Source organism: Aspergillus vadensis (assembly GCF_003184925.1).
Source record: "Aspergillus vadensis CBS 113365 unplaced genomic scaffold BO88scaffold_7, whole genome shotgun sequence".
NCBI classification, from domain to species: domain Eukaryota; kingdom Fungi; phylum Ascomycota; class Eurotiomycetes; order Eurotiales; family Aspergillaceae; genus Aspergillus; species Aspergillus vadensis.
The window spans coordinates 409,091-426,138 of NW_020292045.1; the positions used below are offsets into that span (position 1 = coordinate 409,091).

The following is a 17,048-nucleotide window of genomic DNA, read 5'->3' on the forward strand; positions in this document are numbered from 1 at the left end:
GCCTTCAATATGCCCATAATAGACTGGATTTTTCGTCTGTTCCCACTATACTCGCGCGAAAAGCGGCTTTCCAGCCTGGAACTGCTACCTCGCGAACTATTACTCCACATCGGTAACCTCCTGACAACCGCTGACATTATCTGCCTCAGCCTATGCAGCCGAACACTTAATCTTTTCACGACAAGATTTTATGACTTCAAGCCACCCCAAGACAAGTCCTTAACACTTTCAGTCCTCACAAGACTAACCCGAGACCTCCCAAAAATGTTCTGCTGCCACTACTGCGCCAAGTTGCATCGTATCACTGACGTCCTCCATCCCGCACGCTCCAAGGGTTTCCGTCATCGGTGCCCGGACCTGGGAGTTTGGCACAGAAAATGTCCACAACCGTCGATTAGATGGCTGATAGCTGTCCACTGTATGACCACCCTTTATGACTTTCGTCACTGCCACCTGGTGGCTGTCCTACAAAATTACCATTCCGGCGGCCGATACGGGATCAACGCGGAGTCCTTGGCTTTCACCGAGGTGGTTGATTACCCTCAACAACCAGCAAGAACGACTTTATTATCAGTGGAAGGACGCGTCTGTACACCGGCTGGAGCTCGCCAAAGCCCATCGCTAGTCCTGCAAATACAACATTGGGTTCTCTTCCATGACCTACAGGTCGTCTCCGATGGGGGTCTCGACGTTGCTCTTTCAGTACTCCACAACCGGTTTATTTGCAACTGGTTGAGAGTGGGCCACGGGAGTATTCAAGATAAGATTCGACCTGCAAATCGGCAACGAAACCTGTGCTGGAAGGAGGCACCACTCACAGAGATTATGCGATGCTCGCATTGTGGTGTGGAGTTTCAGATCGTCCTCCGAGACTGTGGGGAGGATGGGACAGCAGTGACAATTACTAAATGGTTAGACCTTGGAGTCGGGACAGATATTGAAGATCCGAAATGGAAAAAGGCTACTTTTACTAACACGATAGAATCTATATACGATCGTGTCGAAGCTACGGCGAGCACAGGGGAGGTCCGTCGACTATTCCGGGAAAGCTCTGATGAAGAGAGTGACCCTACGCCGCGAAACAGGTCATACTTGATAGGAAGACGATACCGTTGGGCCATGTGGTGCTACTCGGAATCTATGTACTATCTATTCCATCGCTAGCTCTAAATCTATGTTAGCCAAGTACCCAGGCTAAATCGCTTTGTCATGTTAGAAGTCTCAATGCTCCTTTTCTAAACTCTTCTCTGGTCCCATGAAAGATCCCCAAGTTGGGAAAGAACCTCGTTCCTGCCCAGAATGGAAACCACCCACAGCGAAGGCCAACGGCCATCTTCCTGAAGCCTTCCAGGTTCTTCTTAGCTTTCCTCTTCTTTCTTCACGGAACTCAATTGTTAACGTTCTAAGCTAGTACTTCTGTACGTGTCCAAGCTTTCAACATCATGGGTTCTGCAGATATCATCTCTATATTGGGAACGCTGGGTACTTGGGTTGGGGCGTTTCGTCCTGACCTAGAAATCCTAGTGCGTTACATTGTTCGGCAATTCACCCCCACTTCAGGCTCGTCCCAAGAGCGCATCGTCACGGCCGTCGAGTCTATTGACAACGATCAACGCTCCGAGCTGGTTCTTTGCCGGGAGTTGTTGCTCCTGCAACAGCAGGAGATCAGTGGCTTGAACGCACACCTTGACGATGTGTGTCGGTTGTTGGAGGCGATGCGTACCGACCTCAGCGAGCTGAAGGCCAGACAGTTTCCCACCAGGACGTAAGGGCCTGGTAGCTGTTCCATACCTATGAAGACAACGAAAGACGAAACGTGAACAGAAAAAGTAAATCCCCGGGAGGGGTTGCGATCGGGACATGGACTTGAAGCTCCCTCGTGGATATTCACCTTCAAGTTCAATCCAACGATCGTACATCTATATAGAATCTCAGATGTATCTAGAAGGCCTCATGATTTACCAAAATTGTATATAAACACGCTGTCTAGATGAAAATCAATTTTATGATTGTGTGTGGAAACCTGGCGTCCTTTGAGTGACTGAGTATTTCAAGGCTCGACCGGAAACACCCGTGAAAAGTTGTGACGACTATGGTGTGAGACGTGGAGGGTTAACAGGAGGCCGTGAGCATGGCCTTCAAGGCATCCTGCTGCTTGTGCTCATCCCAATAAGCTCTCCATCACCATCCGCGGCATCCTGGATCACCAAATCCCCATTGTGCCTCCACAAGTACCCGCATGCACCTGCGATGCGTGTTCGGCGCGGCGAAGTGGGCACCGTGTTTCCGGTGTAGCATCTATGCTTGAGGATATCCATGATGTTGTCTTGCGAGGTGGAGAGGTTGAATGGGGTAGGTAGGAGGGATGAGACGATATCTGCTAACAAGGATATCAGTATGCAAGTGAGTGATGTGGATATACCACGTACCTAAGTTCCCATCTGCAGCAGTAAAATGCAGTAGACTTGAGCTACTTTCACCTTCCCTATGTGGTCTGATTTGGATTGCAGCAGCGTGTTGCTAGGGGGGTGGAAAGTTGGTTTGTGCGGATGAGGAGTCGCTAAGACGGTCCGTATAGAATGGGTTGTTGACCGTGTCAAGGTGGTGTGGGTTGACTAAGGGTGTCAACTCCGCTATTGCCAGATAAGCTTCAGATAAGGTTACAGGGGTCGCCACATATATCTATTAGAGGTATCTATCCTCAAAATAGTAGATATAATGGCAGGCTATCGTACCGATTAGGCGAGTGTTACTTGTCGACTTCTGCGGCACCGAGCACGTATTCCTCGCTTAGTGAAGCAATTACTAACAGTAGACCAATATACTATATTGTCTCCTAATTGGTACCTACTCAACTTCCATCGGTCCACATCCTCATCTGGAGTATTAGATAATGTCGTATAGTACGGAGCTCGAGAGGTGCAGGGTGAGTATTGCTGTACATACGCGGCCTATACATGTAAAGTCCTAAGACTGAATTAGAGAGGCCGTTCTTTCGTTCTCTCCCTGTGTTTGTTCTTTCCTTCTCTCTCTTCTTCAATTGTTTTCAAACATTTGATCCAGAATTTAAGGTCTCTTCTGCAGTTACATGTTGCAGACGATCGATATGGATGGCAAAGTGACTTCTGGTTGGATGAACGCGGGTGCTCGGTCCTCCTCCATCCACCGATGTAGCCGGATCGAGCTGTGCCCTATACCCCACGGACCATGCCGGAGAGTTTATTATTGCTGGGAGCTAGCGCTATGTACTTGATCTGACAATGCTAAACTATCATTGTCAAGATCGGTCGACTAACCCGGGCTATACTGATAGAGATTTCCTAGGCCACTGGGTAGAAGACATTACAATCTATTGTGCATAAAGTTGGCGATATGTCTGCATCTCATTTGTTGGCTGTTAAAAGCATAGACGCAGTAATACCCAATAAAGCTACTGATAGGGCTAAAACATGCAGATTAACGGAAGACAGCTGAGCTGCAAGCCCCGCCTCTTCCCCCCTCAATGCCCGACGTGGACAACATCGGCTCATTCTATGCAAATAAAAGCCTCTTCTCATGCCACCTTAGTAGAAATTAGAATCTCGTAGTCCTGCAATTTCCACGATCAAACTTATCTGATCCGAAACGAGAAAATGACATTCGAGATATATATCCCCTCCACCCTGACCTTCCAGGACTACATCGCCGTCTGCCAATGTGCGCGCACATTTGCTGATGGGTACGATCGGAAGGTGAACACCGAGATTAATAAGACCTTCATCGTGATAATTGCGATAGCATAGAATTATCCTTATAGACTAATATTCATCGAAACCAGGACAAAACCCGCCTCCGCGCCGCCCTCGCTCCCTCCGTGATAGTCGACTACAACAAAGTCCTTCCCCATGTCACCCGCGAGACCTACGAAGCAGGCCACTTTGTCGAGAAATGGCTGAACCCCACAAACCTGGGGAACAAGGCTCTAGCGACGCAACATCTCCTCGGAGCACCATACTTCAAGTTCGCATCGGAGGAAAAGATCGTCGTACAATGGCAGCAGCTAGCGAGCCATGGGCGGTGGGTTGACGGGCAGGAAGAGACGCACCCAGTTAAGCGCAAGATTGACGAAACCTCGGATGGAAGAAGCTGGATGCAGCAGACTTATGTTAAGGTGGATGGGCAGTGGCGGATTCAGGTACTTGAGCCGGAGGTTTTGTACCACACGGGGGACTTTCAGAGGATTAGACGGCCGGATGAGAAGGGTGAGGGGAATGTTTAGGTTTGAGGTAGAGGGTGGTGGGGTCTGAGATGGTCGTGGTCGCTGTTATGGCGATGTGCCGTTTTATTGGGACGAAGTGATAGAGTATACTGTCGGAGGTATCAGACAGTGTCGGGTTGTGGGGATCTCGGGATGTGGCCTGTCGGATACAACCTTGCACAGTAAACCCTAACGGCTAACTTGTAGCCTGAAGAAGGCTATCGTTGCGATAGTGGACTTTGTCTCGATAATGATACAAATTTATCTTCCATACCTTTCAAGGGAATGTGTGAGTCCGTGTTGATGACAACAGACTAATTTGAAAACTCGATACTTTTATTAGCCAATGCTAAACGTCCCTAGTTCTATGGAACCCCTGAGCCAGGAATGCGTCACACGATCTAACAGCCCACATCGCATACCAATCCTCTGAGTTGGTGCAGCCCCTTGAATGCTGCGTATAGGCTTCACGAGCAAGGTTCAAGGAGAGAAAACAATAACTCGGTAGAAAATCGATCGTTTGTGTCTCTGCGAGGCCGGCCCAGGTCTGCACGATTTCGGCAGCCACCTGGCGGGCACGACGAAAAAGGCTATCAGAACATGTCAGTGTCCGTGCCATCTTACCATTGTAGAGGGCCAGTAGATATGTCAGGTATAAAATGTACAGTGCGCCACGATGGACACACAGCGTAAACTCTTTAGATTGTCGTGGATGCTCGATCAAGGTCCATTGAGATGAGTAGCGAACAGAGGGAGGTAGGTTTTCCAGCCACCGTTTGAGTCTTGTTTCAACGCTTGTGGCTAGGGCTGGATCGAGATGCCGCATTTTCCATAGCAGAATAGCTGGCTTCATACCATCGTCTAGTGCATCACGCGTTTGACGGTCCAGATCGACTGTATAGAGAAGGCGGTACATACAGCGGATAAGTTTCGACCGCTCGATGAGGATACCGCATAGCTTGGCGTGGTATGGTGGCCCTGAAATGCTTTCGCTTGCTAGACCTTCGCTTGTTGGACAAAAGATAGCGTTGATTATGGCTCGATCAAATACTGAAAACACGTCGGGAACAAATTGACAATTGAGACTAGGTGGTCGTTTTATTTGGAATGGTGCATCCAGAGCCAGGGAAATTGTGAGATCAGCGGTGTATAATGACCATACCAGTCGCTCGCGGAGCGAAGATGAGATCGTGCAAAGGTACTCTGTGTTTTGGTTGACTGGCTCATCTGTTGGGTCCAGTAGGCCTGCGCCGATCGCGACAGACAGAGCATGGCGTATCCAATATCGGGATTCTGAAAGACTAGCCTCGGACAGATTTTCCCGGATACTCAGTAGGATGAGTGCTTGCGTCATGACAATCGGATTTCGCTCGATCGAGAGATTGTATAACATCTGCGCTGGTCAATTATGTCACTTGAGAGAAGTTCCAGGGATGCATTCATGCACTCACTCTCGCCCTTTCGCGTATAACCCTCCCAATAGTATCTCGGCTTGGATGACCCGCTGCCTGTAGTTCGAGGGGATCCACGTAGGAGCTCCCCGCATAGAGGACGGCTTGGTACAGAAGTGGGTGAGGGAATTGACAGTCGTCATTTTCGAGCAGCCTTTGAAAGAGATTTGGTATCTCTAGTACAGGGACTAGAGGATGTACCCATCGCAGATATGACTGCAGAAGAAGGCCGCGTAAATCCTCGCTTGGGAGTAGTAGTGCCCCACTGGACTGAAGCTCTTCTCGATCCTTAAAGGCGATGGAAGTGAAAGCGCAGGTTTGAAACTCGCGACACGAGAGAGATTGAAGCATTTCGAAATGTATGCCGATAGAAAAAGCAGGCGCGGGGTCCAGATTTGTGAGGGGATGGGCGCGAAGCCCGCCGTGCGCTGATGTTTGTTTCTCTGAGCTGAGTCGGTGCGGTGGCTGTTATACTTGCAGTAGGGAGAAATGGACATCCACAAATCGGCGAATAGTACAAGCACCTTATCTTTGCCACGTCGCAGGATTTAGCGCTTACTGTAAGCGTCTCATGCTTAGTATATCCATACAACTGAACCCCTGATGTAGTAAATCGTTTCTGGACTTCTTGGCTGATGCCTGGGAAACCCTGGAAATTAGAGCCGCAGGATGAGCGGCGGACTGTGATTCAGGCGGACAGCAGACTAAATTGCCCCATCAATCAGATGCTCTGGATAGAGAAAATCCCCGCTAAGACAAACGCCTATAATCTTCTTCAATTATGATCCACAGTCTCATCAGCCCAATGAAATCCCCTCTAGACCCTAAAAGTGTGGCTATGATAGCACTATTTGCTGCAACCTCATATTAGCTTCTTATTGCACCATACAAATCAGGATCATGACATACTTGGCTATCGTACATCTCCGTCCTTGGTTGTATAACAAGACAGAAAGTATTGACGTGAAACAAATGGTACGACATTAATCATTGTTTGTATTTGTAAGTACAAATAAGAGACATGTAGTAAATAAATAGAAACCCCTAGGCTGCTTTGCGGGCTAGATAGTATGACGTCGCTGGGTTTTTTGACGAACTTATCCAGATAGGATAGGTTTCCTATAAATTCGCCAGTTATTTGGTAGCTCGCTGGATGGGATGGAGTAGAAATTCGATCGTATCCTTAGATAGATGATAAGCATTCGACAATACTTGTGGTGACGGGCCATTTGCACCCAAGGATGATCGAAAGAGCTTCGAATAGTGGATTCCATGGTTTGCGGTGATCTGTCAAGTGGAGACGGCGCTGACAGGAGACGGTCTGAGCACTTGCCGATCCACTTGCCGGTCCGCCGGTCGATCCTCAGATCGGAGGCCCTGATTATCAAGCAGTGATCGGTAACCGGGCACCTGCTTTACTGGGCGGCTTCAAATTCGGTCACGTATACACTCGATATTTCACTAAGTGTACACTTTCCGTCAGAGCTGACGCTCTCTGCTCCTAAAATTAGGGGACCTAGTTACTTTATAATCGCGTAATATGTGTGCTCTTCTTCCTTTAGACACGCTCCGGTTCATCAAACTGGCGGTTGTAACAACTACACTACAATTAGTTCAGTCTTTCCCCCCTCTGCCAGCCCTGGGGGTCTTCCTCCTATAATTTCAAAATGGAAAAACTCCCTGATGACAAAGATCGTGGCCGCGGACCAACAATTCTCGGGCCCCAGCCGGTTGACTCCCCTTTGTCCGATGCATCCCCAGCCCCTCTGGCATATACGTATCCAGAAGGAGGACGCAGAGCTTGGCTAGCAGTTGCGGGTGCCTGGTGTTGCAACTTTTGTTCCTTTGGCTGGACTAGCAGCATTGGCGTTTTCCAAGCCTATTATTCAGAGCACCAGCTCTCCTCATATTCATCCTCTGCGGTGTCCTGGATCCCTTCAGCTAATCTTTTTATGTTGATTGTCCTCGCTCCTGTGTTTGGAAAGATATTTGACAACTATGGGCCCCGTTACGCTGTGATATTAGGCGCCTGCGCTCACATTCTGGGCCTGGTGTTTCTAAGCCTGAGTACGGAATATTACCAAATGTTTCTCTCACAGAGTATTCTATCCGGAATTGGTGCCTGCTCGCTATTTTATTCTGGAATGAACGCTGTTAGTACCTACTTCAAACGAAGGAAGGCTCTCGCCATTGGTATTGTGGCTAGCGGCTCATCGCTGGGCGGCGTTATCCTACCGTATGTTCTTCTTGCTACACGTACCGGAAATTCATCACTCATTAAGAGTTGCCAATGGCTAATACTGGTCTTCTACAGGATCATGTTCGACTACCTGATAGCCGACGGACTGAGCTTTGGTTGGACAATTCGTGCTATCGCATTGACGTTTCTTATTCTCCTCTTGTTCGCTAGCATCGCCACCACCTCGAATCTCAAGCATCAGCCGACGCCAGTGTCTTTGCGGTCCTTCGTGCGCCCGTTTAGGGAGGTCAAATTTGTCCTGCTGGCATTAGCTGCCTACTTCACTTTCTGGGGTGTATTCATTCCCATCAACTACATCATCGTCTATGCGGAAAGTCTGGGAATGTCACCGGTCTTCTCAAACTACCAGCTTATCGCACTGAATGCCGCGAGGTATATAACGAACCCACCCCCCCTTGGCTTGTGAACGGAAACGCTAATAACAGTGAACAGTTTTCTAGCCCGTGTCGGGTGTGGATTCATCGGAGACCGTTACGGCTGCTTCAACACGATCATCGTCAATGTCGCAATTGTCATTGTTTCAATATTCGTGCTTTGGTTTATTGATACCCCTGGAACGACTATGGCATTCAGTATCGTATTTGGATGGGGGTCTGGCTCTTTTATCTCTTTACTACCTGCCTGTATTGCCAAGATTTCAGACATCCGGGAGATCGGTGTCCGAGTGGGCATGATCTACTTTGTCTCGGCCTTTGCCTGTCTAACAGGTAACCCGATTGGTGGTGCTTTGATCCAAGGAACCAACTATAGGTGGATGCAAGTCTTTGCGGTACTCGTGATCTTCGTGGGCATTGCATTCTTTGTTGCTCTGCGAATGGCACAAAGTCGCAAGTTGATGAAGGTTGTGTGATCAATCGTGATTTGGTACTCTTTGGAGGATTGGGATCGAAATCGCTACACAGAAAGGCAGGCAAATTTGGGGAGAAAGTTTATAGACAGTGTAGGCGGCCGAATGTGCCAGAGAGTAGGCATATATATGTAATCTAATACATGGTGACAGATTGACAGTAATGTATCGAGCTCACCAGCAGATCCTCAATCTCCGGTTATAAAGCAACTTTGTGATCCGGAGAATTACGTATATGTGAATCGCAGATCATCGGTACTTATAGCGCTGATTCATTGGACCCACTTGCTAGCAACAATAAAACAAACTTGCCCAGGAACTTGATTTTTGAAATTCAGTCACAATATAACGCCGTGGAGATAGTAATCTTTGATAAGTTTCTTCTGATTATAACTATTATTACTCGAGACTGATTTAATTTATCTAGTTATGCTATAATATTTATAAAGATTATAGAATAGCTTTTTCTACCAATATTGAAAAGAAATATATAAATATTATAAGGTACTTGAATCAAGCGTATTTTCAGGCCCCAGGCTTTCTCGTAGGTCTGTAAAAGCCCAAATCATTTGGTAACGGCAATTGAGTTTCAAATCTACTTATCATACATGGAGGATCAAAAGAAAAAGATCCAGTCATTTCATAATCATAGTCCTGATATCCGTCGTAAACCTATGTTCTGTACTACCCAGCCACTGCCTAGTTTGGATACTCCTGTGCCTTCGAGTTTCCCGTCTACCTTGCCCATAGCCATATCCGTTAGAAATCTGCCTAGATGCTCGGTTGGACAGTGCATCCCGGTAAAAATATGCCGTATAGGAGGCCCTGCCAAAGCGATTCCAATCCTGGCACCAAGTCCACTGACCGCATGGTTAGGAACATACGATTGAACGGTACCATGCGCTGCCGCGTCAAAAAAGCCTGGTCTCACGCTATCGACACGAAGTAGTGGGTTCTTGGTTGACAGGTCACTGAGTAGTTTTTCAGTCTCGCCCTTTACTCTGGCAAATAGCGGAGAAAATAGCCCAGGAGACTGTGTAGCTCCTTCACCGGAGACATAGATGAACCGAAACGGTGGCTTCGAGGACTTGAGGGTGGAAAAGGCTTTCGCCGCAGAGAGGGCATAGTCCTTGGTAATCTTGACATACTGACTGCTAGGCTATTAAATCCTGATAATGTTTCGGTTGTATAGATTGATCAAATACATACTCCTCTGCGACATTTGTTGTGCTCGTTCCTAAAGCCCAGACGCATCCGTCGGCATCTTTCAACTTCTGGAGCAACTCTGGCTCATAATATTGGAAATCTTCATGAATTAAGACTTGGATTCGCGGATCTTTCACATCCTCCGCCATTCGCACAGGCCTGCGACTAAGGATAGTGATCTTGGCAACCTCCGCACTTTTTAGCATGGCATCGAGAACCGAGGAGCCCACCAAGCCTGTTGCACCTGTAAGAATAAGGTGCATATTGTAGACGGTGTATGCGCTTTGTTGTCCGTAATTTTTAAATCCGCTGACAATGGCCGTGGAGATGTAATCAAGATAAAAGTCGAGACCCGCAGGGAAAAAAAGGAAAAATTTCAGGAGTGTTGAGCGTTATATAGACAAAGGCTTAAACCAAGAATGCAGCTCCCGTTCCATTTCCGTACGTTATTGGCTGGAAATCACTCACACGGACCGCTGGATGACAGGTTGTAAGGTCTCAAGCTCGGATTTAAGCAATCGAGTTCCGTGTGGTGTAAGCTCGGGATTGACGAGACCCGGTTCCGGCGTCAAGTTGGATCAGACCGTGTACGCGGTCACCTTCATTATATTATTTTATATATTTACTAAAATTTTCAAGACACTGAAGATATTTAGGACAATATTCTTTACTTCAAATAATAAAGTATCTATATAGCTAACATCTAACTACACCAGCTCAATCAGATATAAGAACATGAATTGAGTTGAATTGAAACTGGACCTACCTTCTCTATTCTTCCCGCAGATTCGATTGGCCTGCAAACTTGTAGATCGAAAATGCTAATTCATTATCCAGTCCACACAACCTAGGATGCATGGTAGACCCTCCATTCAGATCTAAGATGTGTCTTAATAGTTTCGGAAGGGTCTGTCTTAAATCCGGGTTTGACTGAACCTGTTTGCCATCCGGTATCCCGACGTCCTGAGGATCGACACCGAGATTAGTGGACATTCAATGCCTTTCGAATGATACCACGTTGGACCTGGCATGCACTGTCATAAAGTCCTAGAGGCAAAACTAGATAAAACTCCGAAGGTGCTAGCATCAAACTGCTTTGACATCTTCTACTTCCACGGACCGGATCGCAGTACACCATACACAGAAACGCCCCAAGCTCCAGATAAGCTGTACCGCACGGGTAAGTCCAGCAACTCGGGCTTAGCAATTTCTAGTTTGTCGGAACCGTCAATACAGTAAGTGAGATAGATCATTAAATAAGGACTATATATGTATTCCAGGCCCAATAGTGTTCTCCCATATTCTAGCTCCTCAAGGACAACTTGCACATCAGCGCAGGCTTCTCCCACAAGGTAAATGTCTTCTGATCCGACCATTGTGTACTTTCCTCACTAAGCTCCAGATCAAAGTTCCACAACAAACGGGAAAGAATGAGTCGCATTTCAGCAAGAGCCAGGTTTCTCCCGATGCAGTTCCGCGGCCCAGTAGAAAATGGTTGGAGCACTTCTCTGTTATCAGAGAAGAATGGTGAAGATGGGTCTGTTTTGGCTTCTGGTAGCCACCGCTCGGGAAGATAATGTTCAGGTGCATAAAAGTTACTAGCTGACTTGTAAGCAGCGAGCGGATGCACGTAGACTTTGGTCTATATGCGAAAAGAGATTAGTAATCCGTATTCATTGTGGATGTGTTATTCCAAGGGTATCCTAGTTTACTCACGCCAGAAGGGATCTTATAGCCCGAAATAATTGTCGGCTCAATAGTCATGCGGGTGAGCCCAGTCGGAACAGGAGGATACATGCGAAACGCTTCATCGATGCAGGCTTGCAGGTAAGGAAGCTTCGCAGCAACGAGGGTGGCGGTAACATCGGTCTCGGACTTCATGGTGGAACGAACTTCGGTGGTCACTTTTTCAAGCGCGTCGGGTGTCTTTAGCAGCCAGTATGTGATGCCGCAAAGCAGTGTGGCAGTTGTCTCACTGCCAGCAATGATAAGCACATTCGCATTGGCCACGATCTCTTCGTGAGTTAGGCCATCATTTGTGTGGTGATTTCGCAACATTGAATCCATAAAGTCTCCGCGATCATACTTCGATGCATTGTCGAGTCTCTTCTGGACAATTGTCCTAGTGTGTGCCTGTTGGCGCTTCCGTGCATTCAGGAGTGATTTTGGCATAACGAGGGCTAGAAGCTTGAAGATTGTGGGGTATGCATCCCTTAACTTGATGAACGGTAAGAGCTTAATAAACTGGAAGACCGTTGCAACCCAATAGTGATACTGGGAGTTTTCAAGACCGCCAAAGGGTTCTCCAAAAGCCAGATCACCGATAATGTCGAAGGTGGTCAGATTGTACCACTTGACCATATCAGCTGGGAGCTGTGACTCTGCGATACCCCTTAACCTAGTGATTAATTTGTCGACGTAGCTATTGATGAGAGGCTCCTGGGCCTGTAAGCCCTTAGAGGAAAAGGCGTGTGATAGCGCTTTGCGGAAGCGATTGTGGTCTGCTGTGTTGGAGCTAACTATGTCCCTCGGGTTGGCCGCGGAGCTGGTTACTTTTGGTAGTTCACGGTGGCCATGTCCGTAAATCTTGTTCCACGCTTCTGTGGTGATGAAAGAGACTTCGTTGTGGGTGACGCGTACCACAGGGCCATACTCTTCATGAAAGCGATGTATGTCAGCATCTAATCGCCCTCGGACTGCTGAAATGTGTCGGAAGAGTGGTAGGATTATCCATGATTTAGGTCCAGGAATGTGTCGCAAGGGATGGAGATATAGTGTGTGTATTATGCTAAGTAGCGAGTAAAGGAGATATATGCAAGGGGCGATAGCTAATGTAAGAGGGTCCAACATGATGCTGGTGGTGGTGGTGTAGTCAACGATTGAAGATCAGGTTCGAGACTGAGGTGTAAGATAGGTTCCTATGATATTTATATAAGTCCCCATTCCCCGCATCATCTCGGTGGACTCAGCCTCAAACCTACAAAGTAACTAAGCAGGTAAGCAGCTACCGACTGCAGATAAGGAGTCGACCAGTTATGGAGAGGAATCGCGACGCTGAATCAGCGCACCACATTTACCCGTCAACTGCGACCAACCGGACATGGACACACGGCAGCCTCAGAAATTAGGTTCACGGTGTCAGTCAAGCTAGATAAACAGCTCAGTCGGACAGCTCACAGAGGAGCTCATTCAGTACCAAGATTCCTCTAACCACAGGCACGAAATTCGAACTCGTCGAGTGGGATGACGAAGGAAGACCCGCATCTAGAGAAAGATACCGACAGCGCTCGCGCGTCATCCTGATAGACCAATTTATTTATCCGAGTAGACCTGCCATCTAGCTGCAGGAGATGGAGATCACAGACCACATCCTGATCAGGCGCGAATAACGATCCCGTTTTTCGTAAGCGCTAGTGAGGCTTCTACGTATGAAGCACCGGGAAATATTAGGGCACCTCTCATTCAACCACGAGACGCGGAATGCCTCGCAGTTGGTTGGTTGGCATACCACTACAGCAAATGGCGCGTGTCTCCAAGTCCCGCGACGTTTGCGCGTCTCGCAGGCTTCCAGCACCCAACCATGGCCCAACTGCAGCATGGCCACCCCGTCGGTCTTAATTCGAATCCCTGGCCACAGCGGCCTTTGAATCTAGCCCAGGACTGGCACAGATATAATTATTCAGACTTGACGGGGTATTTGAGCTGCTGCATGAAAGTGCGGTGGCCTTGGGGGCAGGGAATTCTTGTGCGTCATGAGCGTGATGACTTGCAAATATGTCAGGAATTTCTTGATGTTTTCACCAAGGAAACTTGATGGGGTCTGACATCGGAGTTCATAGCAAAGTGTCCAGAGCTACTGGAGAACATGGATGTTGCAGCCGTGCGGTTTCAAACTACGGTGGGACAGCCGTGCTAATCACCGCCCCTTGGGGTGTAAGGTGCAGAGACAACTTAGAAGGATGTCCCTTGGATCATGCTGGTACCAATACAGCGAGTCGCCAGCATAGTATTCGATATATTACAAATAAAACACTTCCAATCTATAACGTTCGCTGGGTAACCCACACCACGGCATGCTTGATATATTAATCACCTCCAGCATCTCTGCCATGGCTGTGAATAAAGGGTTACTGGAACAGACTTGGCTCACGAATAAGCCTGATACTGCTCAATATCTATATTAAAGCTTAGGATATAGTACGACTGCTACCGGTTAGTAATCAAGACTGGGGTTTGCCATTCTGGAGACAGGTGATGAAAGTATTCGGATAACTTTTCCGTTCCACCACATGGTTGCACGCACAAAGAGTGAATTTGAGACATGCTATCCTCCTCGATATTATCTTGTCTGCCTGAAGAATTATCCACATTAGAAACATTCTAGAAAATTTCTCGATTTGTGAGTCATTACTGATGTCATTAGCGTCTGTGGGGCAAACATGATCATCGCTCTAACGATCTCAGCTGCGCCCCGTGGCTGGGGATTTCTATATCTGAAACATCTTGCTTTTCGCCACTTCCAGTGGTTTTCCGATGTATTTATTATCTCCTTCGCTGTCGAATATGACTTCCATTGACTCCTTGTGTTTCATCTTTTCCCCTTCATCATAATTTGTCAGATTGCCGTCACGGATCTTCCTCTTGTCCTTGACCTTCATAAACTCCACCGCCAAGGTTAGCCAGATCAATACCCGCAGCTTCTCCACCCACCGGGAATATCACCCCAATACCCAGCGACAGCAAGTCAACGTTGCATATCCAACCCCTGAACAAGTAACAATGGGAGGCCTACAATTCCCACCCGGTATCGACGCAGACGATATGATCGGGGTCGGGAAAAGCGGAATAGCAGCTCTAGACCCCAAAACCAAGCTTGTCATAAAATTCCCATACAACACAGACGAGAGAGGGGCTGAATGCGCTCACGAGAAGGATATTTATGAGCGCTTAGAGCGCTCACCACTCCCACGACCATCATCTCTCTTGAAATACTACGGCTCTACTGAGCACGGAATTCTCCTGGAATACGCAAAGAACGGTACATTGCGGAAATATTCATATGGGTTGGATCTTCCGATCCCAATCCCTGCGATTCTCCGCTGGGCGAAGCAAGCAGCGGAGGCATTGCAGTTCATTCACGAAAACGGGATAGCTCATGGAGATGTTGATTGTGTGAGCTTTTATGTGGACGAGTTACTGGATGTGAAGGTCGGTGATTTCACTCGTTCAACCGACGCTACGCCACAGGCTGTGAGGAAGGATATTTCGGATTTCGGCTCGGCTATTTATTATCTGGTAACCAATCAGTATCCTTATCCAGGAATGACAGACAAGCAAATCGAGGAGCGATTTCAGAGAAAGGAGTTTCCGGATCTTACGGATGTGCAGTTGAAGGGAATTATTCATCCGTGCTGGGCGGGTCATTATACGAGCTTTGAGGATGTTTTGATGGATGTGAATGAGCATATTCGGCTTCTTTGAGGGGGCTTAGAAGTGCCTAGCATTATTTTGACAATGGCGTCACTTCATTACATTGGGGTTTTTGTGCAAGATTATGATCTCGCTGTTGTCGGGTACATGTGAATAAATAAAAAGATACAAAAGTCTACCAAAAATGCAGGTACAATTACGGGAGAGAACATAGAATAGACGTTGACATAGACGAGGTCACGAGGGGCCAATCATAGTATGATGTTTGGGCCTAGTGGCACCCTCTATCCCTGAGTATCAATCTATGCCATGGCTGGGTGTCTCTGTGTACCTCCCGGTCAAAGCCACCACCATCCTGATTTATTGGCACTTATCTTTTGCAAGACCGAACACAAGCCACAGGCTCTGATAAAAGACTGCATGAGCCAGAATGATGGAACCAATCGAAATTATCGTGGCTTTCATCTGAGCATGTGGTACCCCATAAACGCGGTCCTGGATCTTCATCTAGTCACCAAGGACCCTTTTTATAGACAGTACATAACGCATGAGATAATTGCGGACCGAAGGGCTGGCTCGTGACTCAAGGCGTGAACAGGTCCAATATATAGTATCCTAGCCCTGCCGCTCACTTAGTTTGTGAAGTTTCGCGTTATGCATATTCTGCCCACGCGTAGGTAAATGGAAGACCAAACTTGAGAACATGTTTGGGTTTAATCCTGCGATATTACCGCGTCGTATTAGCCTTTCGAGATTGATTGGCATCGGTGCATGACTAGCAGGTTCACTGCCTCCGACGGCGCTGAACGGAGCGGAGGGCAGCCCTCGACGTTAGTGCAGCATCGGGCGCAAATTGTTACCAACCAGGGGTAAGATCAACAAAAGCTGAATCGTATCAGCTCCATTATTGGTCACAATCAGCGGACAGAAAACGTATCACTTCGCGGCCCAAATATTTGGCGCTGTGGCTACCCCGCGTCTTCATGATCTTCATGATAGCTCTGGGTAAGAGATGAAGTCGGGCGAGGTCAATGAAATTCGCACATTCAAACAAAGGGTTGCTATGAAGAATAGTGAATAACGTTTTTCCTGTGCAATAAAAGAGGTGAAATAAAACGAAACCATGTAACATCTTTCAAGTCATTGAATAGCCCTGATAACCCACCGTGATGTTGTGATCACCCAGAAAGGACGGTCTACTCACCTACCCGAAGCAGCGTGGCAATGTTTGATGGATTTCGAGCTCAAGATGAGTGCTCAACTTGAGTGGTGAGCTAGCTGACCAACAGCCATAATGCCTTGAGCTGTAGTATGCGACCGAGTGCTCTCTGGCTGGTTGGAAGTAAGGTGTGGAAAATGCATGATTGGCCATGTTGAATGCAAGTCAGCCGCACAGAAGACCACACTAAAGATTCACGAACAGGAACACGTCATAAATCGACAAGGGTATACGCGCTGAAATATCGTTCGTAGTGCTAGCTGAAAGAAGCAAAAATTGCACCGCACCTGTGCTTAATTCGCGGTGATGGCTCTTTCCTCCCCAAATGTACCCTCATTCTTCCTCGCCTTTATCGTCTGCATTCCCGAAAAGTGCCTCAAATGGGTCAACCCAAGTGG

At 47.6% G+C, this 17,048-nt stretch overlaps 7 protein-coding genes across 7 annotated transcripts; 4 read left to right on the forward strand and 3 right to left on the reverse strand.

Moving 5' to 3' along the window:
• Positions 1-9: 9 nt before the first annotated feature.
• BO88DRAFT_424196 (uncharacterized protein) lies at positions 10-1,769 on the forward strand (the record flags this gene model as incomplete). Its single annotated transcript, XM_025708719.1, has 3 exons — positions 10-1,085; positions 1,263-1,286; positions 1,412-1,769. The coding sequence occupies 3 exons, from the start codon at positions 10-12 to the stop codon at positions 1,767-1,769; spliced, it is 1,458 nt and encodes a 485-aa protein (XP_025564427.1).
• Positions 1,770-3,599: 1,830 nt separating this feature from the next.
• Positions 3,600-4,265, forward strand: arp1 (scytalone dehydratase arp1). Its single transcript, XM_025704740.1, has 2 exons — positions 3,600-3,731; positions 3,818-4,265. Exons 1-2 carry the CDS (start codon positions 3,633-3,635, stop codon positions 4,256-4,258), a joined length of 540 nt encoding a protein of 179 aa, XP_025564428.1. The 5' UTR covers positions 3,600-3,632; the 3' UTR covers positions 4,259-4,265.
• A 321-nt stretch (positions 4,266-4,586) lies between these two features.
• Positions 4,587-6,039, reverse strand: BO88DRAFT_479853 (fungal specific transcription factor domain-containing protein; the record flags this gene model as incomplete). Its single annotated transcript, XM_025712107.1, has 2 exons — positions 4,587-5,630; positions 5,689-6,039. The coding sequence occupies 2 exons, from the start codon at positions 6,037-6,039 to the stop codon at positions 4,587-4,589; spliced, it is 1,395 nt and encodes a 464-aa protein (XP_025564429.1).
• A 1,316-nt stretch (positions 6,040-7,355) lies between these two features.
• Positions 7,356-8,798, forward strand: BO88DRAFT_479855 (monocarboxylate transporter 4; the record flags this gene model as incomplete). The annotated part of the gene is made up of 3 exons (XM_025712108.1): positions 7,356-7,924; positions 8,003-8,320; positions 8,381-8,798. The coding sequence occupies 3 exons, from the start codon at positions 7,356-7,358 to the stop codon at positions 8,796-8,798; spliced, it is 1,305 nt and encodes a 434-aa protein (XP_025564430.1).
• A 573-nt stretch (positions 8,799-9,371) lies between these two features.
• BO88DRAFT_486751 (putative nucleoside-diphosphate-sugar epimerases) lies at positions 9,372-10,349 on the reverse strand. Its single transcript, XM_025712485.1, has 2 exons — positions 10,005-10,349; positions 9,372-9,946 (listed from the first exon to the last, which is right to left on the reverse strand). Exons 1-2 carry the CDS (start codon positions 10,262-10,264, stop codon positions 9,442-9,444), a joined length of 765 nt encoding a protein of 254 aa, XP_025564431.1. The 5' UTR covers positions 10,265-10,349; the 3' UTR covers positions 9,372-9,441.
• Positions 10,350-11,304: 955 nt separating this feature from the next.
• BO88DRAFT_479857 (cytochrome P450) lies at positions 11,305-12,851 on the reverse strand (the record flags this gene model as incomplete). Its single annotated transcript, XM_025712109.1, has 2 exons — positions 11,305-11,643; positions 11,718-12,851. 2 exons carry the CDS (start codon positions 12,849-12,851, stop codon positions 11,305-11,307), a joined length of 1,473 nt encoding a protein of 490 aa, XP_025564432.1.
• A 1,732-nt stretch (positions 12,852-14,583) lies between these two features.
• On the forward strand, positions 14,584-15,638 carry BO88DRAFT_486752 (uncharacterized protein). The gene has a single exon (XM_025712486.1). The coding sequence runs from the start codon at positions 14,781-14,783 to the stop codon at positions 15,480-15,482; it is 702 nt and encodes a 233-aa protein (XP_025564433.1). The 5' UTR covers positions 14,584-14,780; the 3' UTR covers positions 15,483-15,638.
• The last annotated feature ends 1,410 nt before the right edge of the window (positions 15,639-17,048 follow it).

Excerpts from the sequence above, each read along its gene's own strand:
- arp1 (XM_025704740.1), top strand. The coding sequence starts at position 3,633 with ATGACATTCGAGATATATATCCCCTCCACCCTGACCTTCCAGGACTAC. Across the intron at positions 3,732-3,817 it reads CTGATGGGTACGATCGGAAG|GACAAAACCCGCCTCCGCGC; the intron begins GTGAACACCGAG and ends CATCGAAACCAG.
- BO88DRAFT_486751 (XM_025712485.1), bottom strand. The coding sequence starts at position 10,264 with ATGCACCTTATTCTTACAGGTGCAACAGGCTTGGTGGGCTCCTCGGTT. Across the intron at positions 9,947-10,004 it reads ACAACAAATGTCGCAGAGGA|TCAGTATGTCAAGATTACCA; the intron begins GTATGTATTTGA and ends ATAGCCTAGCAG.
- BO88DRAFT_486752 (XM_025712486.1), top strand. The coding sequence starts at position 14,781 with ATGGGAGGCCTACAATTCCCACCCGGTATCGACGCAGACGATATGATC.